Source organism: Dioscorea cayenensis, chromosome 7 (assembly GCF_009730915.1).
Source record: "Dioscorea cayenensis subsp. rotundata cultivar TDr96_F1 chromosome 7, TDr96_F1_v2_PseudoChromosome.rev07_lg8_w22 25.fasta, whole genome shotgun sequence".
Taxonomy (NCBI): domain Eukaryota; kingdom Viridiplantae; phylum Streptophyta; class Magnoliopsida; order Dioscoreales; family Dioscoreaceae; genus Dioscorea; species Dioscorea cayenensis.
In genome coordinates this window covers 14,124,275-14,149,079 of record NC_052477.1, presented here as the reverse complement: position 1 = coordinate 14,149,079, position 24,805 = coordinate 14,124,275, and the positions used below count along the sequence as shown (strand labels likewise).

The window sequence follows — 24,805 nt, the reverse complement described above, 5'->3', positions numbered from 1 at the left end:
CTGAAACGGAGGAGTATGAGGATCTACCAATTGACATTTCAGGAGGCTTAACTCCCCAGAAAGCATATAAAATACTATGTGGTAAGGGACGATATAAACCAGGAGTGTTTAAGGCTTCATGCCTTTCTCGACCTAGTTACAGATATCTTCACGCCATCATGAGTAGGTCAGTGAATAGTCACGGTGACAGTACAGGAGTCCTAAGCAAGCAGGAACTTCTATATTTATACTCTATGGTATGAAACGAGCCGATTCATTTGGGACACATCTTAGAGGAGTATCTGAAGCACCAAGGACAGTATCCTAGGCTTGGTGTCATTTTCTCGGGCCCATACATTACTAGACTCTTCTTAAGGATGGGTTTATGAGACACGATCAAAGGGGCCGAGAAAACAATAGTACCAGCACCCCTTGGGCTAGAAACAATGAGACTTATGGGTATGGTCAGGAAATATCCGGGTGGTGTTTATGTGTTGAATATGTCCACACAAGAGCCTCTTATATCCGATGAAACCTCCGCAGAGGGGTCTCAACCAGCTTTAGAGCCTCAGCCAGTACCGATGGAGACCGAGGCACCTCATATGGCAGAGGATCCACCCCCAGTATGCATGTTTTCACCATCTTGAGCCCATGATCATTTTGAGAGGCTCGAGAGTGCTGTGGGGATGATACGGACAGAGGTTGCTAAGGCTCGAGCAGAGATTGCTGAGATTCGGGCTACGCAGGCCACACAGCATACAAAGTTCATGGCACATTTTGACATATTACAGCGGATTTTAGAGCGAGACGTCTCCTCGTCATTTGTCCTGCGGCCGAGAACTCGCCCGGCATGTCCAGTACCTCCATCCCCTATTCCAGCACCGGTTAACCCACCATGTGCTTGACAAGATCCCCTTGCTTATATCCCGCAAGTGCACGGGCTTGTCGAAGTAATAATCCCGGGTGAGCGGGGTCGAATCCACAGGGAGTAGGGAGTGAAAATACTTAATTTGATTCTTAGCTATGTGGAATATCAATAGTGATAAGTGTGAAATTGATTCAATTCTCAACAATAAAAACAACAAGTGAAAGAGCAAAAGTAAGAAGAGGGTAAGGCAATCGATAAAGAATGGGGTACTCGGATAATGCTTCACCTAGGATGATCGCTTCAAGTGCAAGAACTCTCTATTATGCTTCCTAATCAATGCAATGGTGAGTCGTGGAAATCCTTACATACATAGTCCCAAATCTAAGGTCAACTATGCCTAACTCTATACATGTCCCGGAGGAGAAATCGAACAATCTCAACACCTCGCACTCGCATAGAGTTGCAATGAGCTCTAGTGATTCCAAGTGATAAATCTCTTCCTAAATATAGACCTACCCCTTTGGTCCAGATGGAAGGTGCCTAGCCACAATTAAGCCCTAGATACTAAGATCCTCTCAACGCTTCACTCCATTGCACGCAGCAACTAGGCCCCCAGCAGAGGTTCATCCCTTAGACCATTCACTCCATTATGGCCGCAAAGAACTCGAGGAACGGAGGTAGAATCTATCACGTCGGAGGGGAAAGGGGACGCTCCCTGCACCTCTCGACTCACCCTCTCAACCCTCTCCAACCTAGCTTTTGTCTAACGCTAGTGGTGTGTCACTCACTCACAAGGTTACCAACAAGAACTCTCAACCCTAGTGTCACTCTAGGGGAAATGTTCATACAATCAAGCATTCAAGGTTGGAACTCACAATAAACATCAATTTATTGAAAGCATAATAAAGAAGTTCAATGAAACGAATACATCCTAGGGTTCACAATCATCCAAGTACCCACTAGGGGTTTAGCTCTCCATGGGAGCTTAATACAATTAAAAGAAACCAAATGCAAAAAGCAATGAATCCATAAAGAAACCCCCTCGATGGTCGTGTCGATGGTCTTGTGGAGAGTCCTCTACTCGTCAGTCAAAGATTCCTTCATCCGGGTATAGGATACGCCTCGATCGAAGCTCCCCTACCAACCTTCTTCCTAATGGAATCACGATGTCGGAGCCATAGAACTTCCCCAAAACCTTAGCCAATACCCTCGAAACCCTAGCCAAGTCCTCTCACAAAGTTGGGGAAAAGATGGAGAAAAAGAATACCAAAATCGAGGGCTGAATCGGCTTTTAAATAGAGTGGAATCGGGCAACTCCACGGGCGTGGGACGGTGCACGCGCACGTCGTGGAATTTCCACACGGGCGTGGATAATTTCCACACGCCCGTGTGGATTCTCTGTTTCTTTGATTTCTCGGCCGGCTGTGAACTGTGTTGCTACAGTAATTGCTACAGTCCAAATAGATGTGTTCACTCGAATGCGAGGAGGTTGACACACACTCTAGCATCTCACACCTGACCTATGTCTTCGCGTTTGAACCTTAACAAGATCTCCTCCAAAATAGGTGCATTATGATCCACATTGGCCCATTTCCTTCATACTAGGCCTCACAACCCTACCTGCGTAAAAGTAACATAAAAACACACATATTAATGTAGAAAACTGAGGAAAGTAATGCTCAACATAAGGAATGAACGCTTCGCATTCATATCGCACAAGCACTTATCAGTGCTTCATCACCAGCACCAGCAGCAGCAGAGGAGCCAGAGCACGACACCGACACTTGATTTGCTTTTTTTTTCATTTCTTTTACTTTTGCACTTATATTTTGGACTTGTATTCTCAGAAAGGATTCCCCTTCTGAGTTTATCTTTTATTTTGCTGTCTCGAGTTGTATTCATTGCTTCATCTTTTTTATTCTCGAGTTGTTTTATTTTTATTGAGCTTCACTGAACCCCCTCGTGTATGCGTGCACATGGTCTTGTCATCATGGGAATTGAGAAATTTGTCATGGGCACGGCCAAGGTGTTTCGACACTTGGCAATGTGAGCTTTACAACCCATTGGAACAACACTCCCAAGGACTTAGCTCTATCAAATGCTACACTAGGAGTCAAGGGAGTATTGTTTTGATTGCTTATCCCACATTTGAATTTAATTGATATATATTATGGGTGAGCTTACATGAGTACATTGGGGACAATGTACAACTTAAGTGTGTGGGGGGAGTTTCATAGTGCACACATCTTTTATATTAGTTTTGATTGATATACATGCTCACATAGCCAATGGCGGTTCACCTTAGTTGCAATGATTGTATTCGTGAGTTTAGGCAAATTTTTTACATTGAATATCCTCATGCTCTAGTTATTGCTTGAATTTCTAAGAATTTTTGCCCGATTGACACTTGTTATACTTCTCACTATTGATGTTAAAGGGACTAAGTATAATTGTTTCTTTCGTTAATTCAAAAAAAAAGGATCAAAATAGTTTTATTTCTTATTTGTGTTTGTTGGGTGGAAAGAGCTACCACCAATGAACTATGAAGCTACTCTCATAAGTCGGATACTAGTTATGCCCTAATGAAAGAAAGAGATATCTCATAGGATGGGTGAAAGCTACCACTCTGGTAGAAAGAGCTACCACCTCGAAAGTGTGAAAGCCACCTTAGAGGCCGCTTTGGAAAGGGCTACCTAAGAGGATGTGTGAAGCTACTACCACTTTTGAAATGTTTTTGTTACTTTGTGTAGATCAATAAGTCCTTTGTGCTTAGAACTTTGAGGAGTATACTATGGGTTGTTTTGAGTGAGATCACGCACTTAAATGATTTCAGGTTTGTTGTCCTTTTTGATTCAAGTTTTTAACTAGAGCATTCATTTTTCGTATTTAGTATTGAAATTTTCCTTACTTGTAGAATGCTTTCTTTTGTATGCTTTGGTGAACCTAAGGCCAAACACTTCCAATGTTTCCTTCATCTATGCATATAATGTTTTAATTTTTGCTTGAGGACAAGCAAAAGCTTAAGTGTGGTGGAGTTTGATAAGTGCTTGTGCGATAAGAAGACGAAGTGTTCTTTCCTTGTGTTGAGCATTGCTTTTCTCGGGTTTTAACGCTAATATGGGTGTATTTATGTTACTTTCATGCAGACAGGGTTGTGAGGCTGATTATGAGAGAAAGAAGCCAATGTGGGTCGTAATGCATTAATTTAGAGAAAATCTTACTAACGTTCAAACGCGAAGACATAGGTCGGGTTCCAGATGTAGGAATATGTGCCAACCTCCTTGTACTAGAGTTAGCACAACTATTTGGAGGGGCACAAGGGCAGTCACATTCAAGCATTCTGACTTGTGCATATAGAACAAGATCTCCACCAACATGTCCATTATTAAAGAAGCAAGGCGATCCACGATGTAAATGTGTGCCCGTTTACGTTACCTCAATAAAAGTATAGATTCGGGAGTATTTCAGGGTGGTACTGTAGCAGGGTATTATAGAAAACACTGTAGCAAAAATACCGCAATAAAGACCTTTGTTTCTACACGGTGGAGAAAAACAAAAACAGAGAATCCACACAGGGCGATAGAAATTCCACACGCCTGGTGAAAAATACATGTGGGGCCCACATGGGCGTGTGGATTCCCGATTCCAGACCTCTTTAAAAAGCCGATTTCAGCCCGATTTCAAAGATTCTTTTCTCCATCTTTTCTCCAACTTGAGAGAGGGCGGCGGCTAGGGTTTTGAGAGGTATTGGCTAGGGCTTTGGAGAGGTTTTAGCACTCTGACATCGCGCGCTGTTTGGAAGAAGGTTAGTGGGAGAGTTTTTCGGCACCGATCCGACGAGGTGTATCCTAGGCCAGACAAAGGGACCCTTGCGACGAGTAGAGGACTCTCCACAAGACCATCACCACGACTAACGAGGGGGTTTTCTATGGATGCTTTGTTTTTATATTCGATTTTATTGATTGTATCTAGTTCCATGGAGAGCTAAAGCCCTAGTGGGTACTTGGGTATTTGTGAACCCTAGGATGTATTCGTTTTATTGAATCTCTTTATTATGCTTTCAATTAATTGATGTTTTTTGTGAGTTCCAATCTTGGAGACTTGATTGTATGAATACTCCCCTAGAGTGACACTGGGGTTGAGAGTTCTTGTTGGTAACTCTTGTGAGTGAGTGACACACCATGAGAGTTAAACAAAGCTTGATTGGAGAGGGTTGAGAGGGTGAGTCAAGAGGTAGTGGAGCGTCCCCTTTCCCTTCCGGTGTGATCTATCCTACCTCTTTTTTTCAAAAGTTCTTTGCGGCCATAGTAGAGTGAATGGGTTAAGGGATGACATTCCACTGGGTTTAGTTGCGAGTGCAACGGAGTGAAGCGCTGAAGTGATTTTAGCACCTAGGGCATAATTGTGGCTAGGGATCTTCCACCTGGACCAAAGTGTTAGGTCTATACATAGGAATAGGGTTTATCGCTTGGAATCACTAGAGCTCATTGCAATTCTATGCGAGTGCGAGGTTGAGAGGTTATTCAATCTCTCCTCCGGGACATGTATAGAGTTAGACATGGTTGACTTTAGATTTGGGATCATGTAATTAAGGCTTTCCACGACTCATTGTTGCATCAATTGGGAAGTATGATAGAGGGTTCTTGCACTTGAAACGATTGTCCTAGGCGGATCAATATCCGGGTACCCCATCTTTATCGATTGCCGTACCTTCTCCTTTACTTGTGCTCTCTATCTACTTTTTATTTTCGTTATTTCATATTTTGTCACACATATCACTATTTATCTTCCACATTAGTTAAGAAACAACTTAAGTGTCTTTATTCCCTACTCTTTGTGGATACGATACCCACTCATCTGGGATTATTATTTCGACACCCGTGCACTTGCCGTTTACACGCATATACGGACATGTCAGGTAACCAAACCACGAAAAACATGAAAATCAATATCCACATGTTTGGTCCGCTGATGTTGAACCGGATTTGTGGAGAGATAGACGGCAGAGATATTGTCGTAGTAGACAATGGTAGCATTCTGCGGCGGTCTACAAAGCTCGGTGAGAAGTTGACAAAGCCAACAGCATTCGGCGACAGCATTTGCAATGCCTCGGTACTACGCTTCGGCACTTGAGCGGGATACCGTAGGTTGTCATTTTGAAAACCAAGAAACTAGGTTGTTGCCGAGGAAGATGGCATAGCCAGAGGTCGACTTACGGGTGTCCAGACACCCGGCCCAGTCAGCGTCGGAGTAGGCCACTAGATTTAATCTAAGTGGAAGCAATGAGCTGAAGACCAAGAGCAGCGGTGCCCTTGAGGTACCGCAAGATGCGCTTGACAAGGTTGAGATGCGGCTTCCTAGGATCATGCATATGCAAACAAACCTACTGGACCGCATGTGTGATGTCGGGATGAGTGAACGTCAGGTACTGGAGAGCACCAGCGAGGCTGCTATAGAGGGTGGCGTCGGCCACTAGGTTGCCGACACGGGTAAGGAGCTTAACTCAGGTATCCATCGGCATGGTGAACGGATTGCACGAGTCCATGCCTGCTCAGGCTATTATCTCATGCGCATATTTCTCTTGCGAGTGAAAAAAACCATGGGTCGAGCATTTGATGAAGATACCGAGAAAGTAGTGAAGGGGATCAAGATCGGTCATAGAGAATTCCTGGTGGAGGAGCTCGATGATAGAGTTCAGTATGGCCAAAGAGCTTGCTAAGAGAAGGATGTCGTCGACGTACAGAAGTAAGTAGGCATTGTCTATGCCGCTGGTGTAGCTGAAAAGGGACAGGTCACTCTTCGAAGCGACGAAGCTGATGGAGATGATGTACGTGGTGAAGCGGCTGAACCATGCGTGAGGAGCTTGCTTGAGCCCATATAAAGATTTGTTGAGGCGGCACATGTGGTCAGGTAAAGCATCGTCGATGAAGCTGGGAGGCTGTTGACAGTAGACCATCTCCTCGAGTGTCCCATGTAGGAAGTCGTTCTTCACGTTGAGTTGATGAACATGCCAATCGCTGTTGAGAGCGATGGAGAAGTTGGTGCGGATCGTGGTTGGTTTTACAACCAGGCTAAACGTCTCGTCGTAGTCTATACCAGGTTGCTGGGAGAAGCCGCGGAGAACCCAACGAGCCTTGTACTGAGCAAGTGATCCGTCAGAGTTGAGCTTGTGATAAAAAATCCATTTGCCGGTGACGATGTTTGCGTTGGTGGGGCGAGGAATGAAAGCCCATCTCCTGTTGGCTGTAAGAGCATGAAACTCGTTGAGCATGGTGTTTCGCCATTTTGGGTCCTTGAGAGCGCCATAGTAGGTCTTAGGAATCGGCGAGAGCATGTCGATGTGGAGGTCGAGGATGTCTGGATGTCTGGACGAAGGATGCGCAGACCGGACTTGCCTCGAGTCCGCATGGTGTGCGCGTTGTTGATCGGGATGATTGATACGGCGCGCAATGGTGGAGGGCGCGATGATTTCCGTGGGTGGCCCATGTGGCCCAGCGGAGAGTGCTGGAGGTGAAGGTTCAGTAGGTTCACTCGAGCTGCCTGGTGCCGGCCTTGTTAGAGCAACAGTGGCACTCATCGGAACAACTAAAGGGGGAGCCTCATCGCCTGGTGTTGATGCACCTGAAAAGATACCATAAACCCATGTTATCGTGCTTAAGAAAGGTGTAGCTTGCTAGGGTAGATTTGGTAGTTTTGGCAAAGGGAAAGGTGTCCTCGTCAAAATGACATGACGGGAAATGATGATAAGGTTTGTTTGGAGATCAAGGCATTTGTAGCCCTTATGGTTTGTGGGATAGCCAAGAAAAACACATTCGACGGAGCGAGGAGCGAGCTTGTAGCCTGTTGTGGTAGATAGCTTGGGGTAGCAATGACATCCAAAGCCACGAAGATGGTTAAAAAAGGGTGTTTTGTTGTGTAAACAGTGGAAGAGAGTGCGATTTTAGAGTGTTTCGGTAGGGTGTAGGTTGAAAAGATAAGTGGCAGTGGATAGGGCTTCAGCCCAATAATGTGGAGGCATAGAGGCTTCGAAACGAAGGAAGCGGATGATGTTGTTTGTAGAGCGAATCACACGTTCAGCCTTGCCATTTTGTTGTGAGGTGTGGGGGCATGAAAAACGAAGTTGGATGCCATGGTCTAAGAAGAAGGATCAGGCGTGGAGGTTATCAAACTCGCCTCCGTTGTCGCACTGTATGTTTTGTGGGGTGGTATGAAATTGGGTAGAGACAAAAGTGATATATCGTTTGACGGTGGGGAAGGTATCGGATTTGAAATGCAGTGGAAAAGTCCATAAGAAATATGTGAAATCATCAAGACAAACAAGATAGTATTTTAGGCTGGAAATACTAGGAATTGGAGATGTCCAAAGATCACAATGTATAAGTTCAAAAGCCTTAGTAGTGCGAGAAACAGATGAACTAAAAGGTAATCGAATGTGTCGACCGAGTTGACAAGCATGGCAAATGTCACGACTCATACATTTATTACATGAAATAAGAGATGAATGTGCTAAATGAGAGAGAGCCGAACGGGCGATATGACCGAGTCGGCGATGCCAAAGTTTTTCAGAGAGGACATGAGAAGCAAGGGCATGAGACGTTGATGGTGCGGGAATGTGTATGGGATAGAGTCCGCCGGAGCTATTGCACCTCAGAATCACGGTCCCTATTTGGAGATCCTTCACAGAAAGACCAAAAGGGTCAAATTCGACAGAACAAAAATTATCAGTAGTAAATTGACGAACATAGATTAGGTTTTTAATGAGGCTGGGAGAAAACTAAGACATTGTTTAGAGAAAGGTTTTGGTAGTGGAAGGAATAGCGGTATGACGGGTGACAGTGACGGGGAGACGGGAACCGTCACCGACAACGACGTATTGAGAGTGAGAAGAAAGGAAGGAGCACGAGAGTATACCGGGGTGAATAAAGAGGTGCGAGGAGACATCGGAGTCCATGTACCAGTCAGAGGCGCCCGGTGGACGAAGGCTCATGGTATTCATCACTTGGGTGAGGGTCGTTGGCATCCCAACCTACTAACTCATAAGATGGCCCATCTTGTGTTGTCGTCAGATGGGCCTGCAGTGCAAGAGCGCTCGGGCGCTAGCCCAAGATGCCTTGGCTCGGTACAAAAACGGGGGTCTGCCATGTACGCGTAGGGGCCGGCATTGCCCAGAGTTGAAAGGTGCCGGCCATAGGGTTGAAGAAAGGGACTGAGCCACTTTGAAAGATCTTGCCACTAGGCGAGCCGTCACAGCCAATACCGGCCTTCTACGACTTGGGTTTGTACTTGTCTCCCCCGTTGCCATTATCGTTGTCGCGGTTGGTGAAGTAATTGTACGTGCATGGAGCGAAGGGGTTGCCGGTGGAGGAGTAGAGAGCTGTGGGAGCCACTATCGGCTTAGTGTGAGACGCCTCATTCATCTGCAAAAGAGTACGCATCTCTAGAAAGTCGGGGAACGGAGTCTTTGGTGGCGATGATGGTGGAGATCATCGAGAAACACTCGATGAGGCTACAGAGGATGGTGAGGATGAGAGTCTCGTCGCTGATGGCGTGGTTGAGAGCACCAAGAGCATCAGCGAGGGACTTCATCTTCTGACAGTACTATAGAACAGGTAAATCCCCTTGTGCGGTGCCGCTGAACATTTTCTTGTTGTTGCAGAAGAGGTCATCGATGCTTGTCCAAATCATATGCGCAGTCGCGCCGGGGCTGAGGACAATGCCCAAGATTTCTTCAGAGATCATGCTGTACAACCAGGAGACAACAGTGAAGTCATCGAGGTCCCAATTACAGGAGGCGCCGGGCGGCTTAGGGCCATCTAGATGGGTTTTGAGGGAGAAGTAGCTGACAAGAACGAGGAAGAGCTCACGCCATGCGGTATAGTTGGGGGGAGAGAGGGTGAGGTTGAAGGGGATGTGAATTTTGACATTGACGACGTGGTGCGCCACCGGAATCCGCTGGTGCTGTTGCTGCTGGTCGCCCATGGCTAAGGTAGGGAGAGAGGATGAGCTAGGCAGGAACAATTTTAGGCTGATACCATGAAAGATTGATTGCAAAAGAGAAATATATTGTCCATTAATTGATGCACCATATATTGGAGTACACCAAGAGATAGTTGGAAAGCTTATTAACATGAATCAATCAATAATCAATTTGAAAACTATCCTAATTTGGTTAGAGAGAAATCCACTGGTGAGCTGTACAGGTAGTCTATCACCGTGATCATGTAAAAATAAATACAAATGAGCATTTCTTATCAGTCAAGAGCTATGATTTTATTCCGTCTTCTCTCACTCTCCCCTCCATATGCCTGCCTATCTATTTGTCTATCTCACTCAAACAATTTTGCTTATTGGATAATTCCAAAAACACTCACACTAATTCATTCATACTTTAGGCTTACAACACAACACAGTCTCTTTTTCTTTAAAGAAAACATCCAGCATTTGACACATACATTAAAGACACTCATAACTTTACTTGCATAATTAGAAATCTTGCAACTAAGATTTAGTTGTCTTCTTTACATAGATTTCTATAAAACAGGCTTCATGTCATACTTGCGACAACGGCTTGGGTGGGCGCTTGATTTACCTTTACAAAATATTCGATAATAAAAAGCACATATACATAAAGCAATATGATTAGCAAATCCATAACCGATGTGCCCAGAGTTGCTCTTATGAGAACATCGAGGCTAAAGTGGAAGAAAAAATCTTTACGTACAACTTAATGAAAACGGCTGAACGAGATATGAGTAGCACCATTTTTTTTTTGGGTCTCCCACAGTTGGGGATTGTGAATGGCATTGCGAGAGAAGGATAGAGAGAGAAGGGGAGGCAAAGGGGAGAGAGAATCTGGTAAAGTTGGAGTCAGTGGTAGAACTAGGACTTGTTGATAGGAGGGGCTAAAGGTCAAGGGTAAAAAAAAAATTGACTTGCATGCCATTAGGGGTGGACATGGGCCAGGAGACCCATGGGCTGGCCCGAGCCCAGCCCAAAAAATACAAGGCCTGGGTTTAGAAAGTTGGCCCAAATAACTGGGTTGGGCTCAAATGTTTTGGCAAGATTAAATTTCGGGCTGGGTTTGGATCAGATGAATTTTAACCCGACCCAACCCGGCCCGACCCAAATAAATAAATAATATATATAATATATTATTTATAATATATATAATTTTATATATAATAGTAATAGGTTTGAATATAGTAAACATTAGGCAGCTTCTTATCTTTTGATTTTAGATTTTTTAATATATAAAATGTATTGGGATCTGTGCATGGCATGCTTTCATCTAATTGTGTCTTTGTTTTTTCGTTTGAGGGCTCAGGGCTGACATAATGACATTCAAACAATGAAAAAAAGTGTTTGTTTTCATTTCTACTTCCATTATCAAGTTTCTCTTCTCCATCAAGCTTCTCTCCTCTTTTAACCAACCGCCATGTTCTTTTATTTTTTCACTCATCCATTTCATATTTGGTGAAGATCCGGCCATCCAGATAATATATTCTTAGACTTTCTTTTTTTGTTTAGTGTACTATTATTTTGCCTCTTTTTAATCAAGTCACTTTAATATGATTGTGCAGACATTCTTCTTTTTTTTGGAATCTTGAATTCACACTTCATGAGCTTTCTCTAGGTTCCATGATCAAGCTTTTCTCCTACTTTAAGCAATCATTGTGTTCATTTAATTTTTCAGTTCATTTATTTCATCTCAAGTGAAGGTCTAACCATTCAAGTAATATATTCACTCTTATACTTCAGATTTTAGATTTTTATTTATTAATTAATTTTTTTATTACACCACATGAATTTTATTTTTTTCTATTGTTTTTTTTATTTTGTTTGTAAATTATTTTTTTTATTCAATAGATATTGAAAGTCAATCAAGTACACCAATAAATCTCGATAATGAAAATGTTGAGCTTGAATCAAAGCATTGTAGATCAGATGTGTGGGAGCATTTTGACAAATTGCAACCAGTTGATGCAAATTCACAAAGAGTTAATGCAAATATTATAAGAAGGCATATTCTTGCAAAAGCACAAGAGGAACATCTCATTTAAGGAGGCACTTGGTTAAATGTCCGAAAAGTGTTTGTCGTGACATTAGACAATACACAATTTCTCATCAAACAACAACCAGCGATACGTCATTATCAAATTATAAAATTGATGTTGAGATCATTTGTAGAGATAGTAATTTTATATAGCACTTAACTAATCAAGAGTGGAATGATGTTGCTGCTTTGTGCAATTTTTTGAAGTCTTTTCATGAGGTGACTTGCATATTTTTTAGTGTCAAATATCCTACTTCTAATTTAAATTTTAAAGGTGTGTGGCAAAATTCATCGTAAATTGGTAAATATGGTTAATGAACCAGAAAGCTTCTTGACACCTATGGTTAAAGGAATGCAGAGGAAGTTTGACAAATATTGGTCTGAATATAGCTTGATTTTATCTTGTGTTGTGATTTTGGATCCTTGCTATAAAGTCAAATTTGTTGAATTTTGTTATACTAAAGTGTATGGGATGGAATCTAGAGGATATACTTCAAATGTGGTTGCTACTCTTTATAAATGCTTTGAAGCTTACAAAAAAGATCAAGCATCTTCTTCACAATATACTATGAGTTCCAAAAGCAATTTGACTGTGAATGATGATGATTATGATGAAATGCAAGAGTTAGATGCATTTGAAGGTCATGTTAGTAGAGTTCAAATGCAAAAATCAGAGTTAGATTTTTATTTGGAAGAACCATGTTTGGATCAAAATGTGGAGTTGGATGTTTTGGATTTTTGGAAGTCTTGTTCAATGAGATTCCCAGATCTCTCAAGCATGGCTTGTGATATTTTAACTATTCCAATATCCACTGTTGCCTTAGAGAGCACATTTAGCACAAGCCGATGAGTGATTAGTCCTTATCGAGCTTCATTAAGTTCAAAGACAATACTAGCTATAATGTGTCTTCGAGATTGGTTGCAAGCATCCTTTGAACCAAGTAAGCTAATTATGTTTTAAAAAGTTATGTTAGTATGTTTTAACTAAATATTTTAAAATATTGAATTATGTTTGTAATTAATAATTTAAAGGAAAATCTGATGGGGTGGTCGGTGTTGAAGAAGATGATTTATCTTCAAGTTCAGATTCTATGGATGACTTTTCAACATAGATATTTTTTTAAAATATTTTAAATTTTAGGCTACTTTTTGATATATGTTTATATTAACATTTTGTTTAATGGTGCTTTGCATAGGTTATTACCTTCTTTAATCTATTTGATGGGGATCAAGAATTAAGTCTTTGGTGATTTTAATTATGTAATAGTTGCTTCTTATGGGACAATTGATGAACTATTGTACTACTTATGTAATATTTGCTTCTTATGGGACAATTGATGAACTATTGTACTACTTATGTAATATTTGCTTCTTATGAAACTCTTGTAGGACCATTGTACTACTTATATAATATTGTACTACTAATTAAACTCTTGTTGAATCATTGTACTACTTACATAATATTTGCTATTTATGAAACTCATGTTGAACCCTTGAACTACTTACTAATATTGTTTTTTATGAATAATATATTTGTACTTGATGTAATATTTGTTGATAATATTACTACTTATTTATATTTGTACTTGATTGTTTGTATCAGAAGTCACTCAAAGGAAAAGAAGAGAAATGTGCTGTTGAATGAACTCTTTAAAAGTACTTTTTTTTAGCAATTATGTAATTTGTTCCAAGTTTATGTGATTTGTTACAAATTTATGAATTTAACATATTTACAGTTTTTTGAATCGAACTCGAACCGAATTCGAGCTGAAGATTAGAATTTCGAACCCAAACTGAATTTGAACAAAGATTAGAATTTCGAACCGAACTCGATCTGGGCTCAGCTCGTTCGAGTTCGGTTCGTTGCCATGCCTACTTTCCCTTCAACCCAAGCAAGGTATGTATTCAACTCTTTCTTTCCCTTCCCTTCCATTACTTTATGAACCCACCCCCTCACTCCATCGGACCAAGCCCTTAAACTTGGTTACCAAAACCCCAAGAGGCTTAAGACATGACAAATAAAATATTTCTAAAAATCACAATCAATATTTAAAAAATCACACCAATAATTTGGCAGTTTTTCAACAGCATGTATGATTATTATTCAAATAGAAAGCACACCATTTGTGCTACTCTTGAGTGTCTGCTGTGTTTGAATAAAAGCTTCTCATTTGGTTCGAAATCATTGCTAGCCGGCAACATGACCTCTGTTTCTAAGCGGCATTTCGTCGAGCTACTCATCGACAAGAAGCGCAACCGCGTCGTCTTCGCCGAGTCCGATAAGGACTTCGTCGACGTGCTCTTCAGCTTCCTCACTCTCCCTCTTGGTACCGTCGTCCACCTCCTCGGCAACCGCTCCTTGCTTGGTGCCATCGATGAGCTCTACTCCAGCGCTGAGAGCCTTGATCCGATCTACCTCAACTCCATCCCCTGTAAATCCATGATCCTCCGTCCACGATCCGCTGCTTGGGTTCATTGCAAGAGGCTAGGGATTAATCTCGATGATTCCGATCCCGAAGTCTTCTATCGGTGCCGGACTTGGAGCGAGTTCTCTGCGAGGACCTGCTGCATTAGTTCGTACCCTAATTGCTTGTGTTCTTGTGGGCAGGTGATGGACACCATCATCACTACTGTCCTCCCGGTGGTTGGAGAAGAAGGGGGCGACGGAGTTTTTGTGAAGGGAGTGACGAGGTTTATGATTGGGGATGATTTGGGGCTGCAGCCGGTGTCCATGGCGGAAAGCTTGGTGCTTTTTAAGAATTTGGGTATCAGAGATGGGAATGATCTTGAAAAGACGACTGTTCTTGTGGGCATTGATGAGGTGAGTCTTCTCCATTCCTGTCCAAAATTGCTAGTGTTTTTGTCAGATTTATGTTCCGAAACTCACTATTTTTTTTATCTTAATTGAAGAAAATAATAGAAAATATTGGGAATAAATTCAAACTTCTTCATTTCTTTCGGAGATTTAAGTTTTAGTAATTGATTTTCTTATTGCTTTTATGAATGAAAGTTGTTATTTTTAGCTTACAATAAACTGATTTTTGAGTGAAAACAAGAATTTTGAATTTGCTTGAGAGATCACTAGTGTCCGAGATGCTTATGATGATTTCCTGCAAAAAACCGGCAGGACTCAATGATTGAAATCTTCAGTCATTTAATTGAATGAAAGTTATCATTTTTATCTTAAAAAGTCACTTATTGTTCAAATTTTAACCATAGTTAGCTTATCTCAATAGAGGAAAGACACAAAAAGAAAAAAAAGAAAAAAAGAAAAAAGCTTTGGTAATTAATTCAAGTCTTGTATATTTCTCTCCAAGATGCAAGCTTTTAATACTTAATTTCCTTATCAGTAAATGAAAGATCCACTGAATTAATTTTCAATAATTTTCTTTGGATCATAATTGTAGATTTTGAAGTTGCTAGAGAGATCATTGGTCTCCAAGACGCCTTTGACTGATGTTTTCCTGCACAATGCTGACAATTTAGAGTCACAACACTGCATGATTCAAGCCAGAGAGAAACATCAAATGACGAGCACTGAATCCAAAAGGATCAATCTAAAGCTTTTTCTGAGCAATGAGAGCAGTAAGGTGGTGTACGCCGAGGCAAAGGAGGACTTTGTGAACCTCCTGTTCAGCTTCCTCACATTTCCTCTGGGATTAATAGTTAAGCTTTTGAACAAAAGATCATGCATGGGTTCCATCGATAACTTGTATGACAGTGTAGAAGCTCTTTGCAGTGTTAGCAGTGATTACATGAAGTCGGAAGAGTGCATGAACATGTTGCTGTCTCCAAAGCTGCCGCCTTATTTCGGCTGCAGTAGCCAATTATTGAAGATTGATGAAATGCTGCCACAAAAGCACATGATACGCTTCAATGGTGTAAAATTAGATAAGGTTGAGATGAATCCAAGGTGTCAAAATTCAGGGTCGGAGAATGGAGGTTTTGTTAAGAGTCTAGTTACATTCATGGTGACAGATGAAATGTTGATAACACCGTTTTCGCCTATTGCTGGTGTCCATATGATCAACAAGATGATAATTCCTATTAACTGTTTGGAAGAGGTTGCTGTCAGTATTGGAGAAGTTGAGGTGAGTTCATCTTTCATGCCTATGATACGAATCAAATGTTAGGCTTGTAATTGGAACTTATCTGATGTTTTTACTGCAACTGTTTTCGATGATGCAGGCTTTGAATCTCTTGAAGGCTTGTTTGAACTCTAGGAAGGTTCTGAGTGATTTTATCTCCCCTAATCTGTTGGCATTGCTTGAAGAGAAATGGTCTGGTCAGCTTCCTAGTCATTCTATTGTTTCATGATATTTGTTGTGATGCTTAAACAAATTTAATAGAGGGACGCACTTATAAATTCATAGGTGCTTATTTATCTTTAGGAAATATCTTTATTTGTTTATCTAATAAAAACTAAGTTAAAATTTCTCATAAAAAGATAGTTTTAAAAATTATTCTTCGTCAAAAAACACATTATGATTTTTAAGTTGGGTGTATTTTGATTTTTGATTTTTATTTTTTAAATAAGATAATTTTTTTGACATTTTTTTAATGAACATGATTTATCTATCATATTTAGGCTTCTCAAAGTAAATCATGCACAAATAATTGTTTTGGGGCTACTTAGATATTGAGGGAATAAATATACATAGCTTATTTATTTTTTTATTTTTAGGTTTTTTTTAGTTGTTTGTTTTTTTATTGTGTTTTAAACTTTTTAATTAATAATTTTAAAGATTATTTTTATGGTTTTCTCTAATCAATAAATGGTGTGCATTTTAAAGGTAGGATGCCTATGATGAATTAAACTGGATAAAAAAAGACATGGTGTTTATATTGCTTCCAAAATTTTATGTGCTTTTCATATGATCAAACTATAGGGCACAAATTATCTCGGTAATAACGGGAGAGTGTAACTCATTTTCTTCCGAAACTTAACGTTGAGAGTTGAAATCCCTCTCATTTAAGAAACTAAAGTTTGAGGGTTGAGATCCCTCTCATAACAATAGTTAGGGCTGTGGCATATTACAGTGAATAGTTTATTACATAAATGATTTTTTTTAAAATATAAGTTATAAGTGAAAAAATATGCACTATTTGTAAATTAATTCTTATTTAATGATTTTTTTATTATAAATTGCATGGTTATTCTTATTAGCCGAAATATAGTATGTACCATTGGATGTCTACGTTTGGGATTATTATTATTATTATTATTATTATTATTATTATATATTATTATATGCATACTTTGTTGCTATGGAACAATTTTAAATTTTTTTAAATATATTTAATTTTTATTTATATTAAATATAATATTAATTATTAAAAAATTAATAGTATTTATTTGTTTGTATAATAAATATTCTAAATCAAACTATGCGAATAGTTTCATGAGTGATGCTATTTTTACCAAATAGATTTTTTGAATAAGTTTTCAGAATGACATGGATGCCAACTTACCATCCATCATCATCCACTTCATTCTTTTTTATAGAAACTTATAATTTAAATATTAAAAATCCTTAAATTCATAAAATTTTGAAAAATTATAAAATCATATCTAAAATCTTAAACCCCAATATTACAAAATTCTATACCCAAAAATCTAAAAACTTAAACCCTAAATAATAAATATTAAACCGTAAACCCTATAGCCTAAATCCTAAGTCCTCAACCTTAAATAGTGAACCACAAACTTCGTAGATTTACAATTTAAAGGGTTTAAAGAGGGAGTTTTGGGTTTATCGTTTTAAAGATTAAAATTTATGATTTAGATAATAAAGAGAAATTTTAATTTAAAAAAAAAAAAGAGAATGACATGGATGCTGACATGGATACTAATTTGGCATCCATATTTTTCAGAAAATATATTTGAGAAATCTATTTGGTAAAAATATCATTACTCTAGTTTCATTGTAGAGTATACATTACAATTTCAAAACTCCAAAAATTGTAAAACTATTGACCCTAAGCAAGGGAATTTGCCTAGTTATATTGTTGCGATTATTATTATTATTATTATTATTATTATTATTATTATTATTATTATTATTGTTGTCGTCGTCGTCGTCACCGTCGTTGTTGTTGTGGTGGTGGTGGTGGTGGTGGTGTTTCAATGGGAAATAAGTTTTTTGGAAACATATAGATAGTTCAATAATGTATTCAATGGTGAATCAAACAATAACTATTTTTGCAAGTATGTGCGCATCTGCAATAAAATGTATTGATTGTACATTTATACATGTAGATGTAGTATTTGGCCGGTTTCATGCTTTGTACAATAAATATGTACATCATTACTGTACGTGTGCATAATTATTTATCTTGTTCATTTTCCCCATCGAATGTATTCTGTAAATATGTTTGCACAGTATGTTTTTCCCTATTGATCAAACAAGACAAAGATGATAATCATAGTATTAAAAATTAATCAAGAATTTATGTATATTAATATTAAAAATATGGTCAATTGCTCACATGTCCGTATGTGCTTGGTTTATAGGATAACCAATTAAGGTCTGGTTTGAGGACAAAAACTTTAATATAAATCTCTGTTTGTGAGTGTACAATGACGATTGAGACTAAACAGGGTATCTTATTAGAAATTTAAGATTTAAGATTTGAAATTTATTCGTGTGATGAAATGTATTTTATTCTTTGATATATACATTAATGATAAGTAGCTACTAATACAAATTATCTATGTTGTTGAAATTCAATTCAAAGTGTTGACATGGCAGAAAATAAGTTGTAATAATTACAAAAGCAATATATACATTTTGCTTTACTTGTTTAAACAAATATTTTTATTTTTATTTTTATTTATTTATTATTATTATTATTTTTTTTTAAGAGGTTTCCAAGAACAAATATTTGGAGTGATACATGCATCAGGGCTTATCGACTACCTAAGATTTAAGTAACCCAACCGATTGTCATATGGAAAGATGAAAGTCTTAGAACATACACTCCCAAAAAAATTTTAAGAGCTAAACCAAGCTAATTAACTTTGCAGGAAAGAGATATAATACTACTCACAAAAGCGCATGAACACATTTAAATAGTATTATAAACAATAGCTTGAGTATGGAAAGTGATAAACCGTACTATTACTATACTTTTTTTTGTACATAATTTTAAGTTTGTACCTAGTCCATCACTATTTTGTGATTATACTCTACCGATGGCCAACTTGTCTAAACAAGTAAATATAACAAAATAATATTCATAAATTTGTAGAATTTACAATTCAAAAAGATAATGCATCCATAAAATTCTATGTTATTTTGTAAAGAGCCTTAATTTGGGACATATCAACACCCGTGCGTAGACATGGCCACGGGTTCGAGGGAACCCGCCGGTTACGGTTCTCGAACCGCGGTTCGATTTTCAAAAAACTTTTGAACCGAAACCGAACCGCCCTAAAGCAAGGTTCATGGCGGTTCGGTTCCGGTTCGATTCGGTCCCGGTTTTGGCGGTTCGGTTCAAGCTCATCCGGTTTGACGGTTCAAACGGTTCATGTTTTATTTTTTTGTTAAACTAAATAATTCAATATTTCAAATTAAATGAACACAAAAATACTAAAATTAATTTAATACAATATTTTATTAAAAAATAAAAGTATTAATAATTCAAAATGATATTTTGCAATAAAAGTACAATAGGGGAAGAAATAAAAAAATAAAGGGGCTTGAACTTAATTATATCAAGTTGCCTACGTATCCTCTAGAGGAATCAAAGCCCACGTAGTTCTTCTTTTATTTTTATTATACATATTTTCCATATTTTCCATATTTTCATAAGGTCTAATTGCTTGCATCATCATCGGAGGAGTTGGAACTAGAAGCCGCCGTTGTTGTACCTGAGCCATCATTTACCCACTCGTCGATGATGATGAGTGTATAAGATCTTCTTGACTTACGTAGCCTAGCTCTTTCCCAATCATCAAGGCAAGTTTGTGCTTCCAATGATTCTGGACCTAACCTTGATCGTCTTTCATCTAAAATGTTGCCTCCATTACTAAATGTTTGTTCAAACTGCTGACGGTTGAGGCGGGAAGCGCAAGGAGTTGTTTAGCAATCTTGGCTAAAGTAGGAAAAGTCTCTGTGTGCCTACTCCACCATTCCAAAATTGAAAAATTTGGACCTGTATTATCACCAAACTCAAAAAGCTGTTGTTAAATAAACTTCAAGCTCGAATATGTGCCGGATGTTCTAGGCCTCTTCCTCCTTTCTAAAAATTTTTGTTACCCCATTTTTGTGAATTTGGAGGATGATGGAGGTAGTGGAGGCTCTGCTTCTTCATCATGAGTAGAAGTTGAAGAAAAATGTCTCACATAACTCATTACACAAAGTTCTAATTCTACTAACTATTAACATTACATCAATGTCTTCATCATTAAACCCCAACAAATCAAAATAATAAGTATTCAACATCTCTACTAAACCTTCAAATTTACATCTAGGATCAAAAAAATCATAGTAGTAAGATAAATATCAGGGAATAGTTTTATAATAACTCAACCATTTTTTTCTCTCATGCCATAAATTGCATCATAAATAGGAGGATGTTTGAGTCCTTCCATTAAAAAGCACCACTAATATTTATGGCTTCAATTAAAAAAATTGATGAGAAGTTGGTTTTGTATACACTACTAAATGTATGAGTAGCATCATTAAAAACACGAAAAATATCTAAAATAGTAGAACATATTTCCCATTGGGTTGGCAAAAAGTGTATGATGTTTAATATAAATAGATGCAAAAGAACACAACAAATTTCTATACTCATAAGATTGATCAAGTAATTTAAAAGTGGAATTCCAACGAGTAGAAACATCTTTAGAAAAAACGTTTTTGGTGTCATTCCATTTTAGTTTACAATACTTTGCCCATTCTTTCATAACTTGTGGATGCACCCAAATATATGAAATTACTTTTCTTATTGGAGATATATGTTGATTGAGCTCATGAGCCAAAGCATCTTGTACACATAAATTTAAAATATGGCATGCACAACGTACATGAAAAAATTGGTTCAAGGCTTCAAGTTCAAGGCTTCGAGCTCACCCGTTCAACTGTTCAAGTTCAACTAATCAAAGTTTTCAGACCTAATTCACTAATTGGTTCAAGTTCACCGGTTCAAATGTTCATTAGACTCGGTCTGTTGCATTTAATGTATCTTTTAATTAATCATCAACAAAAATCGAGGCAAATTTATATATATATATATATATATATATATATAATATTCATGTTTATTTTATATAAATTCATGATCTATTCATGATAAATATTATATTTTAATAAATATTTAAAGATAATATTTTTAAAGATAAATATTTAGTTGTTATGACTTATGAGGTTGTAAGTTGTAACTTGTAAGTTGATGATAATATAAAGATTATTTAATGAGCAAGAGTTTTAAATGTTTAATGGATTGAAAAAAATAATATTTATCACGAAATAAATAACATATATGTTTTATATTTGTTTTATAATATTTAATATTTAATTTAATTATGATTCTTAATATAAATTCAAAATTTTATTTTGATAATATTATGCACCGTCAAGTGTCAAATATAATGATAGAATTATCATAATAATGAGAGAATTTATAAATAATTTTTAAAATTTAGATTGTTGTTTTAAAAATTTGAGTAACAAACACAATATAATTAGTCAAGTTTCAAATTTCAAACATATTATCAAAATCATCACAATTAAGGTATTATGTTTAGATAATCACCATAAACATAGATGATAGGTAAATTGTTGCGTAAATGATTATCTCGGACCCTAACACAAGTAACACTAAGGTATTTTTATATTTGTTCTATAATATTTTTATTTTTAATTTAATTACGATTCTTAATATAAATCCAAAAATTTAATTTTGATAATATTATGCACTTTCAAATATAATGGGAAAAATCATGAGATAATTTATAAATAAATTTTAAAAATTTAGATTTAATTTGTTGTTTTTTTAAAAAGTTTGAGTAACAAAACTAACAATATACTTATATACTTGGCTAAGTTTCAAATTTCAAAGATATTATAAGAATCATCACAAGTTCACAACTATGCGGTGCAAATATTATTTTTTTAACATAAGTTTATCTTTCTATGGCATAACACTAGTAAATTATTATGATATTATTTTTTATATTTGATTTATGATGTTTAAATTTTTTAATTTAATTGTGATTCTTAATATAAATCCAAAATTTAATTTTAATAATATTATGCTATATGCTCTATTAAATATAAATATAAAAAAATAAACAATATCCAAAATAATATATTAAAAGAAAATTTAAGGGTATTATTTTCAAATAAATGATATTTTGATTTAACGTGAATCGAAGGTTGAACCGGCGGTTCAACCGCCGGTTTGAACCTCCGTTTTAGACCTTCGGTTGAACCGTGGGTTAAACCACCGGTTCAACCTCCGGTTCAACCTTCGGTTGGAATCGGCGGTTCAACCGGCGGTTGAACCGCCGGTTCCACGGTTTTCAAATTCTAAAACCGTAACCGAACCTTGTATGAAGGTTCAGGTTTCGGTTTTTGGACGGTTACGGTTTTGCCGGTTCCGGTTCGGTTCCACGGTTTAGGTTCAAAATGGCCACGTCTACCCGTGCGAAACTCCTCCCTGTTCATTTGCATTTTTCACTTATCGCATATATGTATCCATCCATGTATAATATATACATATATGTATATGTGCATATGTGTTAACAAAGACACTCGTCATACGGTCATACCTTGGACAAGACCAACAGTCAATTAAGTTATATATCTTCTATGATCCTTCTCCTTCTTCTAGTACTTTTTACCAATGTTTTTAAAACCGGACCGGATAGCGAACCGGTCTCATATTTGGGTCACGGGTCAGTCGGTTCGACCGGATGACCCGTTTTGGTCGGACCGAATGACGTCATAAATAAATAATTATCTTAAATATTATATATATAGAATATATATATACATATAATAACAAACTTTATTATATTTTTAATTATAATTATCTTAAATATTTATTTTAATATCATTATGATTTTATCAAAATGGTTGAAGATTCAAATAATCAATCTAGATAAAGCAACAAATACAATTCCCTAAACCTTTTATTTCTTAATCTATTAATCATAAATGGATGATGATAACTACATAAATTAAACAACTAATTAAATTACTAATTATGTGAGGATGAGACAAGGCATGAACAAAAAAATTCAAAAACAAAAACTAGAACTAAGTATGATTAATTTAATTCTCATATTTGATCATCATTACCATTAAAAATAAAAAGTATAAAAATAAAATAAGTCCTAAATGATCTATACCTCTTAAACAATTTACAAGTTTCTTTTTTTCTTATTTTCTCATACCTCTAAACTTCAAAGTTCCAAAAATCCAAATAATATTTTCGACAAATCAAGACTCAAAGAGTATCATGAAATCAAGAAAAAGAGCCAATTCATGCCCTAAGTCCTTTCTTAAAAACAAAAACAAAAACAAAAACAAAAACAAAAAAATAAAAATTGAAAATCGGGTTTCATCCGGTTTTGGTCCGACCGGCGGTTCACCGGGTTTGGCGGTTCAAAATTGATCAACATTAATTCTAAAACCGGACCGAAGCTATGGGCGGTTCCCGGTTTTTCCCGGTCCGACCGGCAGTGTCTGGTCCGTTTTCAAAACATGGCTTTTTTTACGCTGTTTTTCAATTTGTCAAGTGAAATTTTTTTGTAATTGATTTTTTTAAATTTTTAAAAATTCAATTGGGTCTGGATTTTCTTTTAACTAATTTTGTTTTCTTTCCTTACTTCCATGTGAAGTATGATAATAGACTCTTTTTCCTATTTTAATTATCCATTTTTTTATTTTTATTTGAAAAGATGATAATAGATTTTTTTAAAAAATACTTATCTGCTCCAATATTTTACTCCTATTCAAAAAGAGTAAATGACCTAAATGGTCACTAAACTATGCGCCAATTTTTATTTTGGTCACTGAAGTAAAAAAATTCTATTTGAGTCACTAAACTTATTAAACCCTTCCAATCAAGTCACCCGGGCAAACGGTACTAATGGCAGTCTGACCTGGCTTACCACCTCACGAGTTCCCTTATTACCACGTGGCTGACACTCTTCTTCTCTCTTGTCCCACGCCTTTCTCTCGTGTCCCTTCTCTTTTTTTTTTTTCACGCCAAAGCCTTAAAACCCTAAAATGCTTGATCTGCACTAATGGTGAGCAAAAAATCCTCGACTCCAGTGAAAAATGGTGGAGTTTGTGGTAATTTTGTTTGTAGGAGCAATCAAGGTGGGATTCTTCACTAATGTCCAAGTATTTGAGTATGCTATAAAAATTGAAGAAGATGTTGGAGTTGTTGAAGATGTTGATGGTGTTCAAGCTGGATTTTCCTGAAGTATTATGTTTGCAGATAGTATTCTAAATAATTGTTTGTTCTTTTAACATAATAATTGTATATTTTGCAATCAAAATTTTTCATTGTTCAGTGATATGAAGAATTGTGTGTTCTGACATTTGTTTTGTAATCCAACCCAAGAATTTGTCTATGCTAAGAGGTATGTTGCTAGGGACCTTTCGGATATACTTTTTTATGATGCAGCGACCATTGGTGATTTTTCAAGGACCTTTTTGTAAGAATTTTTATTATTAGGGATTGAAAATTTTTTTTGGCAAAAATTAAAACAACAAGAAAATGGAGAAATATTGGGTTAAGATGAAGGTTTCATCCTCCATTAATGGCGTTCCAAACCAGAGAAAAAAAAGAAAAAGAAATGGGAGTCTTCGACGAGATAGGTTTGGAGATTGCAAGGGGTAGTTCGGCGGAGTCAAGCATCTTTTGGTAAGAATTTTAATAGT

The 24,805-nt window shown here is 37.2% G+C and overlaps 2 protein-coding genes across 2 annotated transcripts; one reads left to right on the top strand and one right to left on the bottom strand.

Moving 5' to 3' along the window:
- Window positions 1–9,445: 9,445 nt before the first annotated feature.
- On the bottom strand, window positions 9,446–9,826 carry LOC120265089. The gene has a single exon (XM_039273004.1). The coding sequence runs from the start codon at window positions 9,824–9,826 to the stop codon at window positions 9,446–9,448; it is 381 nt and encodes a 126-aa protein (XP_039128938.1).
- A 4,173-nt stretch (window positions 9,827–13,999) lies between these two features.
- LOC120264410 lies at window positions 14,000–16,295 on the top strand. The gene is made up of 3 exons (XM_039272222.1): window positions 14,000–14,721; window positions 15,308–15,991; window positions 16,089–16,295. The coding sequence occupies exons 1-3, from the start codon at window positions 14,101–14,103 to the stop codon at window positions 16,215–16,217; spliced, it is 1,434 nt and encodes a 477-aa protein (XP_039128156.1). The 5' UTR covers window positions 14,000–14,100; the 3' UTR covers window positions 16,218–16,295.
- The last annotated feature ends 8,510 nt before the right edge of the window (window positions 16,296–24,805 follow it).